Raw genomic sequence first — 26,977 nt, forward strand, 5'->3', positions numbered from 1 at the left:
TAGATGAGAAGGATTTGGGTAAAGCACGTGTGTATAGTTAGTCCTGTACGGGGTGAATTAAGAGCTGCAAAATCCTGTGGCTCATTCTGCTACTGCCAACAGTAATTTTTACTGAAAATTTCCACAGGAAAACACTGTCTTTGAATAAGAAACTTGGGTGCCCTTTGAGGAAAAGCTACCTCAAAAACATGAGGTTAAATCAGTATTTTAAAGAGAAGTGATGAATTTCATTTAGCTTTGTCTTAAACGGCTTTTCTCTTTTCCATGTTAATGAATTTAAAAAATGGAAAAAAAAACAATTATTGTGGATAAGGACACGTAATATTTAGTCTTGCAATCAGAATGAAGAAGAGACTTGCCCTTGTTCAGAGGGAAAGGGTGAAGCTTTTTCAGAATGAAAAGTCTGTGTTAAATACTTGTCACCAGAAATTGAATGTCGCCCACATCTTTCACTGAAAAATATGTTTGGGGGTTGTTTTTTTCAGAATACTCTTGTGTGGGTTGTTTTAAAATAATATTGTATCAATTTCTCCATTTCCTCACTGATAAAATAATTTTAAACTTCGGGGGTCACTCTCCTTTCCTAAGCCACAGCATTTCTCCAGCACAATTCTGTGGTCAGTGGTAGAGAAAAGGCCTCAGCTATTAAAGCTACAAGTCAGAATAATTAGTAGTGAGGACAGAGACCTAAGAGGAAAAGACAGAAAACAGATTAAAGTTGGCAGGAAATGAACTGCTCAGGCGCTTGAAGTGTACACCATGTTTAAACTGTTCTGATGACTGCAGTCTGGTGTTCTGGTTTTGTTTGATCAGACTGGTGTTCCAAAATGGTCTGCATTGATATTCATTGGAACAGAGGAGTGTGAATTAAAGTCTTATTTAAATAAGTAAAAGAAAGACTGATAATGATCATATAAAGAAAATAATGGCAAACACAAATTCAGATGGATGAGCTCAGTCCCAGGAACACCTCATTGACTACTGCTTTTTGTGGGAGGGTGTTCTGTATACTTTTATCCACTTGATCTTAACATTCAGTATAGGATTTTGACACTTCTCTTGACTGTTCTGAGTTTTCAATGTGCTATTCACAGTAAGACTGGTTCATTTTCTGAGTATGTACCATTTACTGTGGAATTAGTAATGCATGTGAACAGAAACATCACTGTGTTTTAGACAAGGGCGTGGAGAGGAAGAAGATATGTTTATGTAATAAAGATAAGAAGACTGGAGAGAGAAATAGGCAAAATGTAAGCAGTGTCAGGCCTCAAGTGTAAAAGAAGTGGTGCTCAAATCTGATGCAAAGACAAGAGGATATTAAGATGTAGAAAATGTGCAGACTTGTCGTGTACTGCATACAAGATTGCTGTATAAACCAAAAAAAATAAGAACTGCAATGGGATAGAGGAGGTTTTGGAAGAGAGAAAACTCTCTTCTAAATAAGAAAAGTCCAACTTTAGGTTGTCATCATGGAAGATCTTTACTATAGAAATTAATTCAGAGACAGAAATTAGACAGCTATATTCTTTAGGTAGGGAAGAATTATTTAAGATGTCATTAAGATACTTTGGAAGCAACTTTCTGGTTGAGGGCAGCAGAAATTTGGGAAGTGAGATATGAGAAGTCTGTAGAAGGTCATGACAGAAAACAGAAGTTTACCACAAGGAGTGATAAGTAATCAGAGCAGACTTTTCTCCAAGTTATATATTGACAGCCAGGATCCCATGACATAGAATTCATAGGAATCTAGATTTATTTGTGTTGGAAGGGACCTTAAAGATCATCTATTTCCAACCCTCCTGTCATAGGCAGGGACATCTTTCCCTAGATCAAGTTGCTCAAAGTCTCATCCAGCCAGGCTATGAACACTTCAAGGGATGGGGCCTCCACAGCTTCTCTGGGCAACCTGTTCCACTGCCTCACTACCCTCACAGAACAGCATCTCTTCCTCATATCTAACCTAGACCTACCCTCTTTCAGTTTAAAGCCATTCCCCCTTGTGCTGTTACTACCTGCCCTTGTAAGGTCCCTCTCCAGCTCTCTAGCAGGTTGCCATTAGGAACCTGCTCTGAAGTCTCCCTGGAGCCTTCTCTTCTCCAAGCTGAACAACTCCAACTCTTCTCAGTCTGCCTTTATAGTCCAGGTGTTCCAGCCCTCTGATCATCTTGGTGGCCCTCCTCAGGGTTCTCTCCATCAGGTTCACATCCTTCTTATGTAGTGGGCTGCAGATCTGGGTGCAGGACTCCAGGTGGGGTCTCACCAGAGCAGGGCAGAGGGGGAGAATCACCTTGCTTGCCCTGCTGGCCACACTGCTTTGGATGCAGCCCAGAAAGCCAAGCACATCCTGGCTGTGTGCAAAAGGATGTGTTTGACTTTCTGGGCTGCAAGGGGATGTTGCTTCTCATCCACCAACACCCCCAAGTCTTTCTCCTCAGGCCTGCTATTGATTTATTCTCAACCCAGTCTGTGTTTGCTCTTGGGGTTGCCCTGGTCCAGGTGCAGGACCTTGTGCTTGGCCTTGTTGAACTTCACAAGGTCTGTGCAGACCCAGCCCTCAGGTCTGTCCAGGTCCCTCTGGATGGCATCCCTTCCCTCCAGCGTGTTGACTGCACCTCACAGCTTGGTGTTGTGGGCAAACTCACTGAGGGTGAGCTCAGTTCCACTGTCCATGCAGCCAACAAAAGTGTTAAAGTGCCCCTGTCCCAGCCCCAGCCCCTGAGGAATGGCACTCACTGCTGGTCTCCACTGGGACATTGAGCCAGTGACTGCACTGAGGATGACCATCCAGCCAAATCCTTCTCCACTGTGGTGTGGTCTGGGCCTTTCCACTTTAGAGGATGTTTTAAGGATGTTGTGTGGGACAGTGTTGTGTGCTTTGTTTGTACAAGGCCAGGTAGATGACATCAGTTACTCTTCCCTCATCCACCAATGCCCTCACCCATCATGGAAGGCCCTCAAGCCTGTCAGTGAAGCCATGCTGGCTGCTGCAAATCACTTCCTTACTTTCCATGTGCCTTTCCAGGGGGACCTGCTCCATGATCTTGCCAGGCACAGAGGATGAGACTGAGTCTATAGTGTCCCTGGGTCTTCATTATTTTCCTTTTTAAAAGATGGGAGGGGATATGTTTCCCCTTTTCCAGTCAGTGGGAGCTTTACCAGATTGCCACATCTGATCTGAGAAAGGAGAAAGTGGGACATAGGATGACCTAGACAAAGAAATAATGCATGTAAAGGAATGAAAGTTGTCAAGATTTGCTGGCTGCATTAATTAGAAACAGAGTGTGCATTTAATGTAAAGGAAGAAAAGTGGAGAGAGGCTGGGATAGCTGAAGCCTGAGACGTAGGTGAGGATGAAGACATTGCCAATGAGTGCAACTAAAGATATGTTTCGAGTAAGTGCCTTTTTCCACACAGCAGCAGAGAAACTCAAGCATCATTTGTTTAAGGTGCTAGGAAGAGTCTTCACTGCCTTGCTGGAGACTGAACTTTCCCTGTCTTCTGAGTTCTAAGAGCACAGATCTAGGCTCTGCCTGTGGTTTTCAGTGTGGGTTATTGCAGTGCCATTTTATGTTAATTATCGTAAATGTCATCAGATATTATTTAGCAGTCTCTGTGATCTGCTCTGTTTGAAGTGGTTTTACTCAGCTTAAAGTCCTTGCTGACAGAAGATTCCATGTTAATTACTAATTCAACAAGAAGTGCAAGAACTGTAAAGCTGGCTTTTAACTTTTGACCAAGTGCAGACAGAAATAAAATTTGCTCCAGGAACTGAGTTTCCAATGATGACGTGAATATCAGAGTGCTGGAACCCCATCTGGTGCAAATATAAGCTGGCCTGGTTTTGTTGACTTCTCATGAAGGTACCATGACTTTCTCCATGTGAGAATTCTCCCTGCTGTCTCTTTCTATGTCAGCTGAGAATACTAAAAATTCAGATAGCTCGATAGTCTGCAAATAAATTAGTAAATCTCTGAAGTTGGAAATGATTCTGGGAAAGGATCATGATTCTCTGTGCACTGACAGATATGTTGCAGGCACAAAGTAGTCACCCCAACAATGGTTTTATCTGGCAATTTGTCAAGAAGGTAAAATTAAGGCTGGATTACAGTATGCAACAGCCTTATTCAATGTATAAGGCATTAAAACCAATTTAATTATTTCAGGGACTGCAGCGTCTGTCACACTTGTCAGTGAATTTCCTGCCTTTTGATGACCTGTCTTAGAACCTAGTTACAATGGTGAAAAAAGAAATTCAGAACTTCTATTTGCATTTTCTGTAACAAATACTTTAATTTTGGATATGGAGGTATATGAAAGAGAAAATGAAAATATCCATAGCATCATTTTTTTGTGCAGGCAGATGCAAAACTTCTCCATCTACTTTAGCTGATGCACTTTGATGTTCCTTCTGCTATTCTACTTCTTCACTCTAACAGAGTTCATCTAGTCTACCTGGAACATGATTGACAAGTCTGCCTCAGATTTGATTGCCTGAATGTTTTCAATTGCAGACTCTGTAATCTGAGCTTTTGTGTTCACCATGCCTTGAAGGCCAGCTTGCAGTGGTCATTTCCTAGCTCACGGATCCCACCACATGGTAAGTCTCCTAGCAGAATGGCATAATGCAGGAGGCTGGCTATGAAGATATCATTTATAACCTTTGTGGCAGCAAAGTGGCACAATATGCTTATAAAGCCTCTTCCTGGTTGTTCTGTGGTTGGGTGTTGCTTATTCCTAGAAACACCCACGCACCTGAAAGTCCTGATGAGAATAAATTTCCTTTCACACAACTCCTACTGGAGGGTAGGTAAGGCTGAGGTGAAGCCCACATTCCCAGAGTCTTTCTCCATTCAGGGAAGCTTATATTAAATAACAAGACTGAAACCAGGGGACCTGACTGAATTCAGAGCTGTTGGGAACCCTTGATACACATGTGTAGGTAAATAAAATATTACTCATGTTTCAAAGTACTGCTGGGGTTGAGTGTAGGTGATAAAAGTACTAAAGGCCCCACTGAAGCCTAGTCTGAAATTCCACTTCCCATCACTTCTGGGAGCCCTGTCCTAACAGCTTCTGCAGGCCACATCCCTGCTCTGCAGATGCTGACAGAGCAGAACTCCCTGGGCTGGCTCTGAGCTGGCTTCAGACACAGAAGCCATGCAGTGAAGTCAGCACAGCACTGAAACCTGTGTGTGCAATTCTGTGCTACCTGGTGGGGATGAAAGAGTCTACCAAGTGCAATGCAATGGTCTGTCAGCTTTCTTGGAGCCAGTTCTGGGTCACTGACACACAGCAAAGGCTCACAGCTCCTGCTGGGGTGAAATGTTGTGGCTCTCTTGAAATCAGCATTAAGATGTTCACCCGCCCAGGCTCCAGAGCAGGTCACAATGCCTAGGAGCTTTATTTTGTGACACACTGTGGTTATGTTCTAGCCTACATCCCAGCAAGGCTCCTCTTGAGCACAATTCCAGATTGTGCAAGGAAGACTGAGCATACTTGCAAAAGTGCTCTGAGAGCAGATGACTGAAAAATGAGGAGGAAGTGGCTCAGAGGACTGGATGAACAGATACCTGTTTCAGAGGAAAGGGGCAGGAATGTCAAGATGAAGCCTAACTCCCCTCACTTCTGGATGCCCAAAGCACTGTGTCTGCCCCTCTTTGGTCAGGAGGCTGCAAAGAAATGAGGAATTTTTAAGGCTCTGCTTGAACAACAGGAAGATGTTTCACTTCTCTGATTCCTTAGATATTTGACTTGAGAGATGAACAAGTCCACTTGTTCATCACTTGACAACACAGAGTGAGGCTATTTTTTTCCCAATGTAGATGCTCCCTAGCAATCTCCCACAATAGGCAAGCTAGGGATGTGAAGCAGAAAGTTTTGCATTTGAAAACCCTTTGCAGCACTCCAATGATGTGGCCTGGAAGTCTGCTAGCTCAGCAAGTTTGGGACTAACCTTGGCACTGCTCTCAATGTTGTGCTGTGTCTCTTATCTTATGCACAGAATACTAAGGCTGTATGTGATCTATATCTATCCTCCATTATTTCAAGTACTCATACTAAGAAAACATGAGAAATCTGTGGGGAATTTTTTTCTGACATAAGTCAATGGAAGTTAGTCCAAAGAAACTGCTGGGTGGAGATGTTTGCAAGGTGTAGAGGTATTACTTTCATTTTCTGCAACAGATGCTACACATGTAAACAGAAGCAGGAGATTCATTCTTCTGCCTGATTTTGCAGGTTTGGACAATTATTTCTGTCTTATTTTGCAGTAAGGGTGAGAGCAGATGATTCTAGTAGAATGGACATTTCTATTTCTATTGAAGAAATTAAAGTCCAGCATCAGATCATTCAAAGGTGCAAGACACTTTCTTCAGGAGTTAGGCATTGGGGCATTGGTTTAAATGACAGTACATAAAGCTTAGTATCTCTTTCAGTACTGTGCGTGCATTGTTCTAATTTCTCATGTTTACCATAATTCATTATTTATATTTTATGCAGGCTAGCTTTATTTCTTATTTCAACAATATCTGGTGATAAGGATGTACACAGCTCATTTATGTGCTAATGTAAAATTACTTCCTTTTCCTGCCTTGAATTGGTATGAGATGAGTTGAGACTAGTCCATCACAGCTTTGTTAGGCATAAAATAGTTCAGTTAAAGTTGGTTTAATTAAGATGTGCAAATCCAAAAGAATCTCTGGTAAAACTCCAGAAAGGTCAGTTTATTCATCAAGTATTGATTTTTCCTGATAGTCTCAATTATTTTAATGTGCAGAATGGAACTTCTTGATTTCATGGTGCTGTTCTTGATACTTTCTGAGGAAGGTAGACTTGATCTGGGGGGTTCAGGATAGTCCAGAGGTAAAGATCTCTCTTCCAGACCTCTCTTCATTTTCTACTGGCTCATTCTGTCACCTTTACTTTTTATAAGTGAACTGTAAACATTGCTTTTGTCTCAGAGAAGCTCCAGTCCCAAGGCTACATGTATTCCATACCCCACAATGCCTGTGCTATGATGGGGATGCATAAATTGGAAATTGAGAACCCATGGGCTTCTCCCATGTAAGCAGACTTGCTAACCCAGCAGTTATTTTTTTCTGACACTAACGTATAACAAGAAATCAGCCCTGCTTGCTACAGCAGAACAAACGAGGCTTATCTGGCACAGACTGGTGGTGTATGTAATTTCTATGATCTGGAAAATAGAGACTGGATATCCCTGAAACTTGAAAAATAATTTCTCAGCTTGCTGTCCACTATTCATGTCTTTGCCAAAGAAATGCATTGGCTTGAGTGGTTTTGCTCTGTAACAACAATGGCTAAAACATGAGATCTCAGAACCATATGGCTCCATCTGGGGCAGAACTCCAAGTAGCACTTAATTTAGGAACTTGGCAATACTGACAACACTTCAGGTGAAGAAAAGAACATGATGGTACAACACTGATAGTGACAATAAATTTGGGGTTTTATGTTTTAATCAGGTCTGAATTTTTAAACTAGATGCTGGTGAATACGAGTGATGACATTTGACATTTTCAACACCCTAGCACTTGGCAAGGTTGTCTGAATAGCAAGAAGAAAAAGCCAGTGAGTCAGAAGCTCACTGTAATTTGGGGATGTGCTTCCTCATGCTGTTCTGTTCTTTCTTTAGAAACTGCTGTAGCTACTCTTTGAGATAAAAAAAAAACCGCTGAAAGTAGAATGAAACAGCACTAAAATCCAGGAAATGTTGCAACATGAATTTTGATGAGACAAAAGTGTGGTACTGAACAAAGCATTTTAAGCTTCCCACTTTGGGCTGCCTTTCTGAACCCTGTGCGCTTTGATTATAATGGGAACTTACAACTTGAGTCCTGCAAAATGAACTGTTTACCCTGATAAGCTATAAACACCAACTGTAGCTTATTAATGGTTTTGCATGGCTTTCAGTGAGTAGGCAGCAAGAGTACGGCAGCTTTGTTTTCTCCCCCAATCACCTTTTCAATACATTATTGTGATCATAATAACATCTGAACAGAGAATTAAATCTTCTGTGATTAAATATTCTGCTTGCTTTCAGGGTAGGTTGGGATACATACATTTACTTCATTACCTAGACCAGCTCAAGCTTCCCAACTTTTCCCTGCCAAGACTTGGTTCACTAATACCATCTAGAAGACAGAATGACTGTGACTATATGACAAGGCATATATAGTTAATGCCTTGAAACCACTGAGATTTTTTGGCACATATTAGTATTTGATTTCTGTGAAAATCAAAGATCTAAACTTAAGTCCAGAAGGATCAGAACAAACAGAACAAAAGTCATTGGAGAACACTTGCAACATGGAGTTCGACCCAGGCTCTGTTCCCTACAGATGCATCAAATCTTTTCACAGGTACTGTCTTGAGTAAAAAAAATTATCTGAGAACTCAAATAATGCAACTGTCTTAAAAATACCTGGCCCAGGCAGCTGAAATAACTAATATTTGTGGCACTGGACTTTTAACCTGATGAAGCTGACCACCCATGCAATCTGTGAGAAGGAATCTATAAATTTACCAGCTGCCTTTTTTCCTGGCTTGATATATCTGCTGATGTGTTATGAGTTCCTGTTTCACCAGAAATTCTGAAAGACCAGAAATTACTTTAAAAGTAACATCTCATCTATGTTGCAGAGTTCTTCCATTGTATCTATTTACATCCCACCCTACTTTTCAGCTATTGTAGCAGCAGATCTGAGAGATGGTTCTTTTTGTTTCTTCTAGAGGAGAAAACGGACCTTTTTCCTCTGTTCTAGCCCCTGGGTTTTGCTGGAATTCACTGAGATACAAAATGTCTCTTTCACAGCTGTTTCAAAACATGTTGTCTAATAATCCTTATTTTCCTCATTGTTCAGTGAATAAGACCAGGCAGTTGGGATAACACACATTTGACTTGTGGGTGATTTTAGCAGATTAAAAAACCCACTCCAGTTACCCTTTCATCACTACCTTGTGGTCATTCCAGATGATGCTGTCCTGTTTCAAATATACATTGAAATGAAATTGGAATGAAATACTTTATTCAGCCCAGAGCCCAAAATTTTATTTGTTCAAAGGAGTAGAATTTGGTGAAGGTGGTGTGGTGGTAAAATATTTTTGAAAAATATTTTTGAAAAAGTAGGCACTTTTTGTGAAACTTTAGGAGAAAGAATGTACCACCATATGATTTTGCCTAATGTAATTGCTTGAATAGGTATGGCATAATAATTGATCATCATTATATGCAGGTTTGTCTTAAAGTATTTAAATTGAAAATTTTAATTAGATTTTTTTAAATCCAAACTGACAATCACCTCCATTTAGACTCCTGTGAGGATTCATCTTTTTAAAGTTTATTCTTCTGTACATTTGAGAGTAAGAAAGGTGACAAAATATGATTTAATGAGAATTCTTTTCACATTAAGTCTAAAGACTTAAGAATTTAAGGATTGTAAGAATTCATGCTTCAACCACATGGCATAAGATCTGAAACGAGCAGAATTGAATCAGGGGAACATTGCTTCTGATGTACTTGATAGCTGTAATTTAAACCATTGTTTTCAAATAAACCATTGAATTTGTAGTTGCCTCTCAATTCAGTGTGCATAAATGGGCCAGAACACAGGCACAGTTTTTATTGTGATAAGGTACATATAGGAAGGAGTTTGATAATTCAGTATTTTTCCAGGTGTAATGGGCTGAAACTCACTGGTTTAAAAGGTTGTTTGTGCTTGCCCTGTCTCTTAACGTGTTTAGATTACATTATCAGGCAACACGTGAAATGAATAAACTTTATTTGATTCAATGTAAGATAAACTCCTTAATATCTAAAGATATTAAGCAAATCACTTAATAGGAAGAGGTTCATATGCAAGAGTTGAAATACCAGATGCAGTAAAAATAAGCAAGGGCCAACAAGCCTGCTGTTGAAAGACAGATAGCAGTAAGAGAAGATTAGGCAGGCACTAGCATTTTTGTATTGCTACACCAGGTGCATTGTGAGCATTTGCAATCTTATCCTGAGGATTTAAAACCAGACAGTTCCAAATCTCTGAGATCCTCCCAGCCAGATCTTTTGCACTGTTTGTCAGGCTAGAGCTTGTAGATGTATAAATCCTTTTGCACAGAGAAAAGTAGGGTTCACTTCAGACTGATTATTATCCAAAGAATAATCCAACTGAAGTAAAATCCAAATTTGATTGTGAATAAAAGTCTGGATGCTGACAAAGTCTATATGAAGCCCTGGCATTATGTGCATTTTAAATGCTGCCCTCTGGACCAAGGATGTCCTGCTCAGTGGTAGCTATGAGTGACACACAGCCCATTTTATGATCCTACAAACAGCAATTTGTACTTTAAAAAAAGGGACTCAAATTTGTTATTAGCTCCCTTTTACATCAGATATTCCTGTAGCTGAAATTCTGACCTTTCACTCTGTTGTAAGCAGGAGCTAAATCTGACTCCAGTAGTGTTACTGTGTTTGCAATCTCATTACTGAGAGAAATCCAGATGAAGGCAGATATATGGGCGTCTGTAGACCTTAATAGATACCTCATAGCTTTATGGCTGCTTTGCCAAGCTAGGCACTATAAAAACTCTTTTTAATGGTAGCTAAAATCTTCACTGATAATGCAATAAGTGATGGTGGTTGCATTTTTATGTCATTTGTTCTTCAGCAATTCTTTTTAATTCTAAAGAAAAAAATATCTAAATGACTTATGGTATTAGGACAAAACTTTCCATTGGCTCTTACAATTACGTGTCTGAATGAGATTTCAAGGCTTCCATGCAATGGAGCTGTGAGCAGTACTCATTGAGGAGTGGTGACACCATTTCCTTTAAAGTATCATATTCAGAAAATCTTGTCATCTTTTCAGCACTGAACCAAAAAGGCATTACAAAGGGATGCAGTCCTTAGAACTACATTTTAAGCACTTACAGAAAAACTGTGTGTATATTCCATGTCCTCAGTGATATTTATTTGGCATTTAGATTTCAGAAGTTTAATATTTAGTTCATATGATATAAGTTTTTTAAGTTTGATACTGAGTTCTCATAGATTTTTACTCCTCCCTAAAGTCTGTTGTCCTAATGCCAGATGAGGACAGTTAAATTCCAGAGGACTTAGATCTCTAGTCAGCTTTTACTGTCATATCATCCAATTATCCTGGAGCATGTTTATCTCTGGAAGAGCAGTTCCAAAGAATAGTCTGACTTGCCCATTGCACTTGTGCTCCTCTCACACAAGGCACAAGCAGCTTTTGCACTTCAGGCCTGATCTTGTTTCTGTCTCAAATGGATCTTCCATACAGCCTGGCTTGTGCCAGATTCCTGTTGTGCAGTACATCTTCAGCAACGAGAGTCATGGCTTTCTCTTCACTTCTGTGCCATGACACCCCATTGTTCTGGTAGATTATTAGGTCCTTGAAGCTGGGCAGCTTCCACCCATGTCATTTTGCAGAGCTGGGCTTCCTGTACCTTCTTTGCCTTGCCTCTGTTATGGGGCAGATTTGTGGCTGATAAACCCCACGGCAAAGCTCAAATGGGGTAGGAGTTTCTTCTTGTCTGTGTTTCATATCAGAGAACTAGTGGAAAAAACATATTCGTTCTTTAGCACTGAAAAATATGAAAATTACACAGCTTCTCCACAGTTCTTCTACAAAATGGCAACAATACATGGTTTCTTATGTTTGTGGTGTTGATGTTTTTGCAGTGAAGTGGTGTTCAGGCATTAGCAAGCGTGGAGTTCTCAGCCAGTGTCCTGAAAACTGAAGGCCTCCTAGGTACTTCAATAGAACATAAGGAATGGAGCAGAGGCCATGGACACCTCAAGCTTGGGAACTGGTACCAATTCTCTTCCATCTGCCCATTCTAGTGCATACTGTCTGTCTCTGGAAAGTTCAGCATCATCAGAAGCAAAACCACATAGCCTGGGGGAGCTTGGAGCACTTGTCAGGCCTATTTGTCCATTGGATACTTGCCTGTGTGAGAAGCTGTGCTGGAAAGAGCCCTCTATTATTGTAACTTGCTCCTGCCCCTTCTGGCAATTACTGGCAGGCCTGACAGGATATCCTAGGTTTCTGTCCTTTGCTCCCCATCTCTAAAATACTAAAACAATCACCTGACTTACCTCAGTGGTAGAGAGTTACTTGCTTAGATACATGATCAGCATTCCCATTTACAACAACCAAGCACCTTTCTGCTGCAGCAAGGCAACTTCCACTGCAGACTTGATCTTCATGGTAATTTAAAAAATATATTCAGGGCAGTGTAGCTTTCTGCTACAGGATTTTTTGTGGCTTTCAGTCACGCAGTTGCATTACCACAAAGAACTAATAGCAAGCCCAAGCTGGTTTTGTGAAGTGCTTACTGTTCTGCTTCTCAGTGCAAAAGGAAAATGTTCTATTTGCTCTGATGGCTGATTTACACACCACACTGCCTTTTTTTTCAAGAAACTTTCAAAAAAACCCTTTTTTAAAAACAGAGTTTACATTCCTTAGGAACTCTACTGGCTACACAGGCACATAAGCCTGCATGCCTAGGTGGTGCCTCTTAGTATGTTTATAATTTCTCAAATACTTACTAATACAAGGATTGGTCTCTGCAGAAGCTTCTTTTAGCTAACAGTCAACCTAGCAATTGTATTAGGTGCCAATCTTACTTTTACCTGTGTTCTTCAGATGTACTGCTGACGACAGAGTGGCTGTGAGAGGAAAAGAATAAGAAATGTCCAGGGCACAGGGAATCTCAAAGCCTCCAAAATCAGACCATAACAGGTTTGTCTCTGTCTCTTGCTGTCATTGATATGGTCATTCTTCTGGTCCTAAGAAAAGAGCTTGGTAAGTCAAGGCATGCAAAAAACAAAACAAAACAAAACAAAACAAAGAGGTTTTTTATCCAATGCAGACATATTATGTCTCCTGTGAAAATTCCCAACACTGGTTGCAACTTCATGTGGCTCAGTGATACAGGACAAAATAAAATGGAAATAAACCTATCCACAGCATCTGCTTGTTTCCAAAGAACAATTTTATTTGTTTATGTCCCAGAAGTTAGAACAACCATAGAATTTCTCTGTAGAAAAAGCATCCTTGCAATGTCTCCCTTCTGGAGGTGCACACTCACTGGCAGATTTGAGGCCTCCCAGAGAGTAAGTGAGATACAAAATACTTAATGAAATGAAGGTTTTTCACATGGACTTTGGACACATGTAATTCCAGTAACGAAAGTGTGCAGTGCTCCTTCTCATCAATGGCTAGAAGGGGCCAGCTATAAGTAGTTGCCACTGGTCATGGTGTTGACATAACTAGAGGCAAAAAGCAGAAAGAAAGGGTGGTTCATGACTTTCTGCTTCAACCACTGGCTCTGCTGGTTTTGACACACTTTTTGAGAAAAGTGTCTCTATGTGGAAAACCTCTGTAAAGTGAAACCCAAGGATCTCAGTGCCACAGCCTCTCAGGACAGCTACTGACCCACACAGGGCAGGTAAATTCAGACTTTGTTTTTTCACAGCTCTTCACCCTTGTCATCTTTCTGGCACGCAGATTTTCAGGCTTATGTGGTCTACAAGGAACAGACTTTAAAAGCAAGTTCCTAAAAACCCTCATTCTGCATGAGGCATATGGACTAAATGGTGTGACAAGAGTGACACTTGTTTGTCACTCTTCCTCAGTTTCCTTGCTGCTCTTCATGAGTATTTGGGATTTGGTTTGATGGTCATGGTTATAGGTTTCTTCTTGAGATGGTCCTATGGGACTTTTCCTCTAAACCCTAGAGGGTCATGACAAATCTAGCAGTCCTAAATCCCCCTGACTTGGGAAATGTAATGGGTCTTGTTCTCTGTCCTGTTACTCACCTAGGGCTGTGTCACTCTTGCTCCATTTCCCTTTTCTGAAATGGCAGACCTAGCCCTTTTTTTTATTTTGCTCCTACTTAAAGGCTTAGAATTGGCTTGAATTTCAATTTATCAGGATAAACAACATATTTAACAGATATCTTCCTGTCTTTAGTAATCTTTCTGTTTCAAAATTTTCTAATTGCTTTTGCCAAGACTCCTAGGATCTGGGTCTACACTCACATATCTGGGTATAAAATCTTATAGCAGCACTGGACAATACCTGTGCTTTCATTCTCTGAATGTTCCTTTGGGAAGAAAGGAACATACGTGACTGTCTTCTTTGGGAAGAAAGAGTCAGTGAATAGTGCACTGCATATATGGATTGTATACTTATGAAGTCTTTGTCCCCTGCTTAATTCTGGCCAGGCCTTTATGGGGACTCAGCACAAACAGAAAGACCAATGCTACAAAACATTTACCATCAAATCTCAGATATGTCACTGCTTCAGGTTTTCAAATGAAAGATTATCCACACTTTCTAGTATGAGTAAATGTTATCAAATCATTAATCGAAATGAAAAAGTAAACAAAAAAAATCAGGCTGAGGCTGATATTTACCACAGATAATTCCAGCCCAAACTCATAACATTTGATAACATTATAAAGTGAGGAAAAAAGACTTTTATAATGGGAACTGTTGCACACTCTTAAGAGTTTATTGCACCCATCCTATCTACAAGCACTCACTCATGATTCTGCACAGGACTTGCCTAAAGCCTACTTGTGAAAAAAAAACCATAGTATAATTTCACCAGACTAAAAGGCTTTTCCTCCTACTCATGTTTCGGGGTGTTCTTTTCTGGATTAAAGCCTTTCAGCCTCTCCTTTTTAATCTAATCCCTTTCCAAAGTGACACATTTCACTTTGCAGAAGGTCCCGAAGCCACTGCTATGACTTCCATTAGGCCCACTGCATGAAAGAAAAGGGTCCCTGGATTAAGATGCCACAGTCTGTAGCCTAACCTAAATTCAGTCTTGTTCCAGATTTCAGACTTCCTGTTTTCTTTTGAGCAGGTAATTGCATGTAGTTTTCTAACTATAATCCTATGCATATTGGAAGTGCTATCATGCGAGTAAACATACTGAAGATTAAGAGGTGCTTACCCAGCAAGGTATTGCTAACTTAGGATAAATAGAACAGAGCTCTCTGGCGAGCTCACACACTGAAAATATGGGGGTGGATTTTTCATAATCCTCTGATGGACAGATACACTAAGTAAAACTTAAAAGAACCTGTGGTCACAGATTTTCTCCCTTGCAAATAAGCATGTGTGGCAGGGAAGACTTACTGATCTCTGTTTTGGTAATGGAAAGTTAGAAGCAATGGCTTGTTTTCTCACAAGAAGCTCCACCTACTCTTAGTTCACTTTGCACCTTTAGTGTGATCATACTACATACTACATCAAGAAGATGATAGGAAAAAACTAGCAAAGAAAATTTTATGTTAAATGCACATTATTAAAGTTTTGAAAATTAGGCAGTTAGAAGCATTAAGAAAAGGCCCAAACATTGCATAGCATATGTGCATTATTTTACAGTCAGTAATTAGTCAGAATGTGGCAGTGTACACAAATCACAGGGAAAGACAATGCAGAAAGAATTAACAAGGGACTTAGTTATTTTGACTATCTGTGGCTGGGCCTTCACAGAATGACCTGCAGCTGAGGCAAACAGTGTCTGTAGGAGAAAAGAAACTGCAGGGGAAACAGCTTTATTAGAAGATCTGGTGATAACCTTTCACTTGCTTGACACAGATACCATGCTAGAACTTGGAGTAATGTCTTCTCCTGGTCTGAGGTGCACTCTCTTTCCTCCCCCAAGAGAGTTCAAGAATGGATTATCTGCAAATGCGCAAAGCTCCAAAGTCTGTCTGTGGTCCTGTGGTATCCAGGGTGAGATGCTGAGCCTCGCTGTCCTCAAGAGAAGCGAAACCTGTGGCTGGGTTTGTAGAAAGGAGCTGCTAAAAGAGATGCTACCTCTTTCTTTTCTCTCATGCTCTGGCTGAATACCCCCATCTGCAGTGATGATGCTACTGCTTCAATCCCAGCCTGACAGGCCCTAGCAGGGAAGGACCAGAGCAACTTCTCTGGTACTTGGAAACTTTGACCCAGTGATGGCTCCTGGCTGTACCAAGTTGCTTGGGCTCAAAGTTGAATGAAATGTTCAGTACAAGTACAATTGTTAATGAGGTGTGTCCTGAGAGTGTGTGTAAAGCTCAACTGATTCAAATTAGTTGAGTGCCTTCTATTGTGCTACATTTGTTTTCCTGTGGAAACTCACTCACCAGGGCTACTACAATATGTTTCCTTTATTTCTGCAAATAAGGGTGAGGTAAAGGATAGGTTTGAAGAAGAAACAAAAGCAAAGATCCAATTAAAATAAACTCCAAGATTCTAGATTTACATGGCAATTTCATTTGTCTCAAGTCTCAGGCTGTTCATGTCTTCAGAGCATTATTAGGAATGACTGTACCATAGAGAGAAATTCACCCAGGACTACATTCACCAGTATGATGCCAAGTGCTACATGAGTACAATCTTATGCTGCTGCATCATGATGCTGCTGCATCATGACATACAGAACAATTAAGCATCTGGGTGAATGTGGGGGAGAAGTTATCTTCTTTTAACCTCCAACCTTTTCTCTGCTTCAAATGTGGACTGAAAATGCCATTTATCTTACATTTGCATGGGAATACATTTATTGATATGCCTCCAGGTATTTTTAAATCTGGTTATTCATATCTTGGTGCATGAGACTACATAAACTTGCCAAGGTTTTTTCTCATGTGTTTGTTACATATAAAACCAAGGTAACAGTTCTAAAATACGTTATCTATTCTTTAATCTCTATCTTATGTGTCAGGCAAATAACAACACTTATCTTTAAGGACAGTCAGAGAGTTTAAACTGAGCCAAAACAGGACTTGATTCATTGTGGGGATTTTTTTTGTGTGCATTTTCTTATTGTTGGTAGACTTCAGGGAAAACTCAAAGGTCTTTCTAAATGTTGAATCGGAATATTTAATTCTAAGGCATTTTTAGCTAAAGCAAATTGAGGCATTCAGAAATTCAACATCCATCATAAGGGTATTTCCAGCTCTGCAGTTGCACATCAATGTCACTGTGCACTTATCTCGCCCTTACTTTTCCAGCTTGTCCATAGGAAGGTTGTAGGAGATCATTCCAAGTCTTTAGGTCAAGGCACACAACATTGCCTGCTCTCCCTGCTGCACAGAGCAGGTCCAGTCACTGCCTTGGTTACACAGTCACTGCTGAAGCCCATGCTATCACTAGTGAGAATGCTTTAGTGACAGCATGAAACACCCAAAAACCCTCACAGAAGTAAACTCAGTTAATTTTCTGGAGTGCACAATTTCTCTCACTTACAATGTGCTCCTTGTCTTCCCCAGAAAACGCTTTTGTTTTTCTGGATGATACCCAAATATGGTATGTCTTGTTGAAGGCATGTGACCTGGTCTGTGTCTCACTGGGCAGGGGCCCCAAGCAGCCACTTGGATCTGCAGCCTGCTCCAGAACAACCTCCTGTCCTCAACTTTACATGTCAGCAAAAAGCACAGTTTGATGATTGCTCTGAGTAGTTTCAGTTATGAGATTTTCATAATAAGAATCTTTGCCTACCTATTTTTTTTTAAGAAAATCTCATTATGAGTGCCCGAATACAGAGGAATCATCAGTTTATATCAGGCTAAAAAGTCACATAAGAGCAACTGGCATGCATGGATATGTAGCTGGAAACCTCTAAATTTGGGGCTTCTTATTTTCCTAACAAAAGATGAACATTTTCCTAAGCTGCTCCCTGCCACTTGTTGCCCCAAAAATAAACCCCTATGACATTCACTCCTTTTTCCCCCATTTCTTCCAAGAGCAGATGAAGAAATGTCATTGTGGTACTTTCTCTGCTGTGAGTTTGTAGTGTGACTTTGTGACAAGGAAATCTGAAGTCAACCCCCTGACTGGCCCTGTCCTTCTGGAAGACTTCCAATTCTTGGAGAACACAAGCCAATATCATTATATTGTAGCTCCTGCAGTGAATATTCTTCCTTTATTTTTTCATTGAACTGCTGATTAGCAGCCTGCTCCTGATGCAATGTCCAACAGCAATGGGGACAACAATGCTAAGAAGCAACTGGTGTGCATTTCCCTGGCCTCCAACTCTGACAGCTCCTTGCTCCCAAAGGTCAATCCACTGGGCCATGGATGAAATAGCAAGGGGCATCACTCTTGCCAACAACACTAAATTTGTTAGAAGCATTTTCCTTTAGTTGGTATTAGGGGGTTTTGGCTAGTTTTTGGTTTGGGTTTTGGTTGTTTTTTGTTGTTTGTTTGTTTTTGTTTGTTTGCTTGGGGTTTTTTTGGGTTTTTTTGGGTTTTTATTTTTTGAGGACGACAATAGTTTTATATTGGTATATGTAAAAAAAAAAAAAATACAAAAAGACAAGTACCACAAAAAAATGCATGCAATATTTTCTGCTAGTGTGATTTAACCCTGGCCAACAGCAAATCCCGGCAACAGCCACTTGCTCATTAACTACTTCCCCAGGTCTGATTGAGCAGAGAATTGGAAGGGTAAAAATGAGAAAATTTGTGTGACAGTTTAATAGTAAGACAAAGTTGCATGTGTAGAAAAGCAAAACAAGGAATTCATTCACTACTTTTTATTGGCAGGCAGGTGTTCAGCTATCTCCAGGAAAGCAGGGACCCATCAGGCATAACAGTGGCTTGGGAAGACAAATGCTATAATGCCAAATGTCTCCCAAGGTGTGCTGCATGCTGCTTAACAGTTGAACAGCAGTCATGTCTATAAACTTAATCTAGCATACTCCAACCAAATTTGTCATCATCATGTACTGAACACACCAGCAAGAAGGTCAGTTTTCAGAGAGAGCAAGGAGAGATTATCTTGTCTGCTCTGGGAGTTGCCCAGGAGCCTGTGCTGAAACTCTGACTCCAGAATGCTCAGGTTGTTGTATGCTCCTTCCTGTTGTATGCAGAGGAATTTGGGATGGCTTTGAGAGTAAATAGAACAAAGAGTAGGGGTAAGGATGGTAACAGAACCCTGTGGACTCTGGTATGTGAATCTGATCTCTTTTACCCTCATGGAGGAAAGAGAGATCCTGACCTATTTGAATGGAAACTGTAACAACAGCTGTGAGATGTTTTTCCTTCGGGCTGGAGACCTGGCCAATCTGGAGAAAAGCTAAAGAAACACAGTAAATGGAGCTCACAAAGAACGTGCCCTGAATACCATGGACACTGGTGGCTGTAGCTGACCTAGATCACATGTTTGTGGCTATCTCTGAAACTGTGACCTGCCCTGGAGCCTGTGAAGAGAGGGGAGGGAGATGATCCTCTCTGTGTGGTTCCTTTGTCCGTAACACACCTCAAGCAGAGCTGCGGCTTTGCGGACAGTCCAACCCCAGAGCGAGCCTGCAAGCACAGAAGCACAAAGGTTTGCAGGGGCAGGTGCTCAGAGCTGCTCAGCTGCTGCAGAGAGGAGATGGAGCTGAGCACGAATTGCAGGCAAGCAGCTGATGAGAACTGTGGAAACTCAGACACTAGGACAGCTACAAGTACCAGCTAAAGTCCCTGTGGTTTTCTGCTTACTGGCCTCCAGGTAGTTAGGTTACCAAAAAGAATTAGCAGTATTTTTTTTTTTTTTTTTAGCTTCTGAATTATTTATTCTTCTAGCTCTTATCTCTGGGTTCGTTCTCATTTTGTGTCAGCTCTGCAGAATGCAGACTGCTGTGACCAAACAGCTCCATGTGTTAACAGATGGACAGAATGGAGCTGGGTCTGTAAATGTGAAAAGAGCAGTTTCATGATGCTGTGCCAGCAAAATCATTGTCTGCATCCTGCTGGTGTCCTGCAGAAACCTCCTCAGGCAGGGATTTATACCAGTTTACTGGCTGCACCAAGAAAGGGTGAGAGGCAGCAGGACAGCGGTAGAAAAGCTGCGCAGGAGAGGGAGTGCAGTGACACAGCATTTCCTCTGAGGTATAAAACTGGATAATTACTGCAAAGGTAAACTGTGCTAAGACTGAAGAGCAGGATTTTTTCATCACCAATGTTTAGATGAGGAGTTTGGCCCTGATTCCTTCAGTAGCTGATTCAGATGTGAAATAAGGCTCACAAAGCGATGTAGTCCAGCCTGGGTAGAAGCAGTGAAGGAACAACAAAGATCTAGGTCATGTTCCAGCTTGGACTTCTCTGCTCTCTGCCCTCTCCTCCTCCTTGCACTTGTCATGCAAACAAACTCAGCCTTAGACAAGTATTCTTCCATGGTTCAGAGGCTTAGCAAGGGCAGTATGTCATCAGATGAACAACTGAACTCAAGAGTTCCCTTGTGACAGGACCAGTAAGATATGTTTAAAGAAACTAACATTCAGGACCTGTGTTCTGTGGGCTGCAGCTCTCTGGATTATGCTAAGAGATAAATTAGTGTGAGCCTTAGATCTCAGGATTGAAATCATTTCTGTGCTTCATGTAGCACAGAAATAACTGTTCAAGCTCAAAAATATTCTCTCCTTTTTTTTTTTGTTTTTGTTTTGGTAGCTGGTGGTGAAACACTTCAAAATTGTTCTAGCAAAAATAAGAGTTGCTCAAATTTATCAAATTTATCTTCAGAAAGACATGCTACTTAAATACTAGGATACAAGGCACCTGAATGGAATGACCTAATTTTATACAACATGAGTTAATTTCCAATTGCATATATGTTAGATTTGACCTTATACCGAAAGGTTGATACTTGCATGTGTGGTAACAGCACCTGTAGTTGCACTAGAGAGAGGATGGAAGACAGAGCTGACAGGGCTGGGGAGGATCCAGCTTGCCTGCTGTGCTTCTGCACAATTGCAGTGGCTGCACTATAGATGTTTGCTTCCTTCTTTTGAGTGCTCTGGTACTGCTGAGTTCTTGCTGCAGGCCACATCACTGACACTTAACAGGACTTTCTTTCATCTCTGCTCAAGCCCAGACACCTCTGCAGGTGGAAGCTGCCTCGGTTTGCACCAGTTTGATACTGTCCTAGGAAACAAGGCACCAACACTGTAAGTGTGAGGACAAGGCTGTTGTGGGAATGCAGTTTTGGTTTCTAGGAGTGTAACACCAGAATTCCTCCCTTTTATTTGTTAGAGAAACCCAATATCATAAGGCTTCATGTCTGTGGTCTCACATGAGCATGACCAGAGCTGGCCATGCTCCAGCCAGCACCCAAAGGAGAGCTGCCAAGAGCCCTGGCACAGAGTGGAGCTAAGTGTGGCTCAAACAGTAGTTAGTTCTGCCTCTGTGGTGTTTGCGGAGGAATTCGGGGCAGCGACTGCACCTTGTGCCAGAGGCCAGCTTAGACAGACTAATCAGCCAAGCTGCCAGCAGAAATCCCCAGCAGTTACAACAGCAGCAGACCTGTTCATCTCTCATGCAATACTTCCTGCTGTCTATACTGGCCCTGCCTTCCCTGGCTTTCTTTACCCAGCACAAAAGAGGCCAAAAGTCTGGCTCTGAGCTCAGATGGGTATTTTGCTGCTTCTTTAGTCTTCATAGCCTGGCAATCTTTATTCAGATCCCTCCATCAGGTGGAAAACCCCTAACCATTCCCTTTGTATTTTTTCTTCTGAATGATTTATGGGAGCAGGAAAAGCCAAGTGTGGACTCCCCTCCCTCCTGTCTGCCCCATCTGATCTGTTTTAGTCCTCAGACAAACCTCCATGAACATGTGCAGGACTGATGGGTTTGGGACAGACTGAGGTGACTGTGCATGCCATGAATTAGCACCAGAAGGCCTTCTAAAGCTTCTCTGGACTGGCCAAAGGGGTTTGTGTCCCATACATACCCATTAAAGAAGATGTAGAGCTCAAAAGCAGCCAGCAGGAAGAGGAGACTCATGAGGCCAGTAAGACTGATGACACAGGGAAGAAAGCATCCACTTTTCTCTAAGGAGAAATAGATGCTCTTTTAAGTACATCTCACAGACCCTGTTTCCCTTGTGCCTCTGCCAGGATGGCATCTCCTTGACAATGCTCTACTGTGTGCTGTACTTCAGGGAATGACCTAAGGCAGCTGGAATACAGCACGAGACACACAACTGGGAAGACACAACATCCCCCCAAGTCTTTGATGGAGGAAGCTTGTCTTTCACTGTATGGCCACTTCTGCCCACAGCACTGCTGAAGGCCTTCCATGTGCATCCCAGCAAATCTCAGCTCTGATTCTCTTCCAGCTGAGTATCTCAGTCAATTACCTATGGCTGCACACAACATCACAGCCACATCATCAACTTCACCCCCTAAAGCTTTCACCTACCAGCTAGCTTTGGGAGCTGTAAGCTGGCTTTCAGTCTTCCTGTCAAAACCCATGTGGAACCAAACAACTAGCAACATGTAATGGCACCACTGGATTACAATACATAGATCTCAGTGATCGTACCATTGACACATTTTTATGTCATGACCTTTTGAATTAATCCCACCTTTCCATTCATCCCTGGAGGTGGATGGCAAATCCACTGCATCCATCTCCTTTCCTACAATTTCACAAAGGGCTTTACAGTTCTGACAGCAGCTGTGTTTATCCTTCCCCCTCCCAGCAAATTTCTTACTGGAAACTCAGCTGCACATTTCCTGCTGCAATCCTGCGAGTGCCACTCATGTTTGCTTGGTGCATGAACAGAGGGCTACACAGGGCTCTGAACACCAAACACACAAAGGGAAGCTCACCTGAGGGACAGCAGGCAATGGACTGGCTCCAGTTCCCAGCTGGGTGGGACACCATGCAGGTGGTCACATTGGTGACATTGGTGCTACACGCTGTGAACTTGCTGAGAACAGTCACTGTCCTGTTGTCGTGGCACTTCTCCTCTGCAGTGGAGCTGCCCCCTGGGAGCCACGAGAGCTGAGCCGGCGGCTTCCCCACCGCTGCCTCGCACAGGTCCCATCCCATCCCATCCCATCCCATCCCATCCCATCCCATCCCATCCCATCCCATCCCATCCCATCCCATCCCATTGCAGCAACATGGGTCCAAAACACAAGAGAGGAAGAACTGCTCTCTTTTTCTTTTTCCCTTTTGCACAACTCTCCCCCATTCCGCTGAGCCTCATCACAGCCATTCATATCCTCTGTGTGTACATGGGATATTCACCCCTGTCATTTCTAACTAGACAGTGGAAAAGGGGAACAGCAGAAGGGAGAAGAGTTATGGGAAATAAGGAGAAAGGAGACACAGAGATACTCCCAATGAAATGCATGAGTTTATCCCAGCAAGAATCACAGAATGGTTTAAGTTGGATGGGACCTTAAAGATATTCTAGTTCCAACCACCTTGCCATGCAAAGGGACACCTTCCACAAGATTGAGTGGCTTCAAGTCTCACCCAACCTGGCCTTGAACACTGGGATGTCTACAGTTTCTCTGGACAACCTGTCCCAGAGCCTCCCTACCCTCACAATACCAAATACCTTCCTAATATCTAACCCCACACTCTTCAGTTAAAAAAAAAAAAAACAGTTCTACTTTTTCATATTCCTTACCGAGCACGGTCAGGTGGTACATCTTGTGGAAATTCCCTTCTGTTGTTGCCATTTCACAGCTGTAATTTCCCTCTTGGGCTATTCCCACTTGTCGTATCTCAAGGGCAGGAGGCAGACCTGCTCTGAATGTCCAGTTTATGTTGTCACTGCAGTTTGTTCTGTGTGTCACGTTTGTATCAACCCTGTATACCAAGGTGCAAGGGCCTCCAGCCTTGGGGGTTATTGTCCATTTTAGCAGAGTCATATTTCCTTTAAGCGGGCAGGTGAGAACTGAGCTGTTACCTACAGTCATCACTAACCCTGAGGAGAAAAAAAGAGAACGTGTGAGAAGGAGCCCAGGAGTTGTGGTCTGGACTTCACAGGGAAATGTCTGCAGTGCTACAAACAAGTGTGAGGCCACGGCTGTGCTCATCTGCACATTGTCTGTCATCTCTTACTACAGCTGTGGGTTATGGAGCCCGCTATCACGGCCAACCCTTGCAATACAAATTTCCCACTGAGGATCGATCATCTAAGTGGATAAGGCTGAATACTGGAGGAGGACTCTACTCCTGTCCATTGTCTTCAGCAGTTCCACATCCAAAACTGTGCTTGTATGAGCAAATCCTCCTGTGGGTTGCTCACAGGACCTAAAATACAGAAATATGACTATTGCCTCTGGCCACATGACAGTGGCTTTTCTCTGTAACTGTTGCTGACAACAAAATAAACTTTTACTTCTGCATTCATGTGAAATCCAACACTGTGTGCAAAGGCCTTGTCTACACCTCTCAGGTGCATACACAGGTGCATATAACACCGGTGGTGCTTTGTGTAGGAGGGAAGGATTTTGCCTCATGTCTCAGGGTTTTCTTATATGTTTTTCTTATATGCTTTAGTGTTGCCTGTACCTGTACAAAGGCAGCCTCTTTTGTGAGGCACTTGTGAGACTGAGAGGAAAAAAATATTCTGAGGTGCAGGTTCTAATCCAGTGTGAAGTGTAGCTGAGGGAATGGGACTTTTGTGTCCTCTGGCTTCTGCTGAAGTTAAAAGCAAGCAATCCCTAGATTTCACAATGTTTGTGAATGAAACTTTGCAATTAATGGGTTATAGGAATAATACCCATAGCTGTAGTCCAAACAAACCTCCATTTAGCACTTCACTAATTTCCTCTTTTAGTAGGTGGCCATTAAACTTTGGGACAGTAAACCACTGATCTCTCAGTTCTCTGTGTCACTGGTGGGACACAAGTTGCTCTTTCCTTTGGCTGAGTAATGGTTTTAGTGGCAGTTTGAAAGCTGTGTCTGAGGAAAATGTCTCTCAGGTTGTCTTTTCCCTCAGCATCACTGCCCAGTCCAGCAGAAGAACGAAAGCGTGAAAACATTCACCCCACTTTTGTTCTGTTTTTGTTTGATACTGTCCTAGGAAACAAGGCAAAAAAGTTCCTTCAGCAATTTGTAAAGATTCCTTCTACCAGGCTTTTCTTTCCCAAAGAACAGCTGAGTACATATCACTCTAATACCCTTTTCCTCCCCTGCCCTTAACAGAGGGATGGTGCCAAAGTACCACCAGACGCACCTGCAGCTCCTGTGACTGTAGCAATGGTGAGAAGGACAATGGTGCAAATGCTCTTCCTGACAACTTTCAAAGCAGTTCTTGCTTTTGTGGGTGAGAAGCATTTCTTGTACTGTCCAGCTTGCTGTGAGCTCCCAGCATTCCTGCCAGTGATCCTGAAACCAGAGCCACTGTTCTTCCTCTGCTCCTGAGAGTCCCACAGTGCAGGTTCTTGTTCCTGGCATGAGGCTTTTTCTGATGAGAGTTGGAGAGCAGAGAGGAAGTGGTATTTGTATTTGCTCTCTTCCGAGTGGCCTTCTGGCCCACTGTCCCCACCCAGTGTTACTGTGAGAAGACAAAGTCTACAGCAGAACTTGCACAAAGCCTGACGAGTGTGATTTTTCATGTTTCGCTTGGATCTTGCTGTTAACAAAATTTTTAACACAAAGCTCTCATTTATATTTGGCAGGATTATTGGCACAGATCAGTTATGACATCAGGCAGCTCAAGCTAGGGAACTCAAAAGAGGGACCAGGAACAAAGACACCCCTGGGCAATTATACCCTTACAATCTGATTCCTCATCCCTCACATGACAGTCTGGACCCACAGCAATATTAGGGTCTGGGATCTTCTCACTCTTCACTGGCTCTCTGTTCCATTACCAAGTGGTTGCTACATGATCATCTTCACATCCTCCTAGGTTGGTGTTGGTGGGGATTTGTGTCAGTCCCATAGTCCTTGTTGTAATATGGCTGTTACAGTTCATAGCACAGAATCATGGAACCAATTAGGTTGGAAAAGACCTCCAGTATCATTGAATCCCACCTGATCACCACCTTGTCAGCTACACAATGGCACTGACTGCCATGTCCAGTGGTTTCTTCAACACCTCCAGGGACAGTAACTCCACCTGGACAGTCCAATTCAATGTCTAATCACCCTTTTCGTGAAGAAATTCTTTGCAATGTCCAACCTGAACCTCCCCTGGCACAGCTTGAGGCTATGTCCTCTTGTCCTGTGGCTTGTTGCCTGGGAGAAGAGGCCAATCCCCACCTGGCTACAACCTTCTTTCACATAGTTAAAAGAGAGTGATAAGGTCACCCCCAAGTGTTTTCTTCTTCAGGCTAAACAACCCCAGCTCCCTCAGCCACTCCTCACAGGACTTACTCTCCAGAGCCTGCACTAGCTCTTCTGCCCTGCTGTGGACACACCCAGCACCCGATCTGTGGGCTGGCCACTCTTGCTATTAATATTAAAGTAATATTTAAGCTCCTAGTTACCTGTGTAACTATCATGAATATTCAGATTATTATCTCCAAGTAATATTTAAGCTCCTAGTTAGCTACATAACTATCATGAATATTCAGATTATTATCTCCAAGTTTCACTACAATCCATCTTTGATTTACACAACATATTTGTATAGTTAAGATAAAGCTCAGTTTGCAGCCTAACAACTCTGTTTATTTGAAGCAAACACTTATTTCAAATAACATAAAGTTTTCAACACTCAACATTGTAAGAATTTTATCACCGGAAATTAGGGGAAGGATATTTTTAGTTAACCACTTAAAGGATGCTCAACATATTAAGAGCAAAATCTCTTGAAAAAAAATCCTCATTCTGCCCTCTCTGTCCTTCCCCACATATGTAATAGACAAAGACATTTTCTTAAAAAGGTACTGGCAATCACTTCTCCCCAGCAGGGAGGAGGATAGCTAGAGATGATGTACATTTATATTACAGCTCTTTTCCTCTGATAACAGTATACCTACAGTTAGGCCAAGGCTGCTTTTTTTTTTTTTTTTTTTTGTACCACTGTTTTGTTTCTCAATATATTCTGGTCCTATGTTCCCCCCACATACACACACAAGTGAGCACTGAGCAGTGGAATTTTGTGTAGAGCCAGAAAAGTGCCTTAATTTATGCAAGATACCTAAAGGCCTTTCCCTAAACTACTACTGTCTGTCTTCCCATGTGATTAAGACTGC

The 26,977-nt window shown here is 42.0% G+C and overlaps 1 protein-coding gene across 1 annotated transcript; it reads right to left on the bottom strand.

Annotated features, from left to right (window-relative positions):
• Positions 1–20,051: 20,051 nt before the first annotated feature.
• LOC128783723 (cell surface glycoprotein CD200 receptor 1-B-like) lies at positions 20,052–25,390 on the bottom strand. The gene is made up of 5 exons (XM_053934753.1): positions 25,009–25,390; positions 23,421–23,751; positions 22,640–22,869; positions 21,757–21,856; positions 20,052–20,073 (listed from the first exon to the last, which is right to left on the bottom strand). The coding sequence occupies exons 1-5, from the start codon at positions 25,388–25,390 to the stop codon at positions 20,052–20,054; spliced, it is 1,065 nt and encodes a 354-aa protein (XP_053790728.1).
• Positions 25,391–26,977: the final 1,587 nt, after the last annotated feature.

The sequence above is a fragment of the Vidua chalybeata genome, chromosome 2 (genome assembly GCF_026979565.1).
Source record: "Vidua chalybeata isolate OUT-0048 chromosome 2, bVidCha1 merged haplotype, whole genome shotgun sequence".
Classification (NCBI taxonomy): domain Eukaryota; kingdom Metazoa; phylum Chordata; class Aves; order Passeriformes; family Viduidae; genus Vidua; species Vidua chalybeata.

What these genes read in the sequence shown, in the direction of transcription:
- LOC128783723 (XM_053934753.1), bottom strand. Translation starts at nt 25,390, where the DNA reads ATGAAAAATCACACTCGTCAGGCTTTGTGCAAGTTCTGCTGTAGACTT. An exon ending in GAAAAAGTAGAACTGTTTTT is followed by an intron (nt 22,870 to 23,420) that starts TTTTTTTTTAAC and finishes TGGGATGGGATG; the next exon opens with GGATGGGATGGGATGGGACC. An exon ending in CTCTACATCTTCTTTAATGG is followed by an intron (nt 20,074 to 21,756) that starts GTATGTATGGGA and finishes GCTTCTACCCAG; the next exon opens with GCTGGACTACATCGCTTTGT.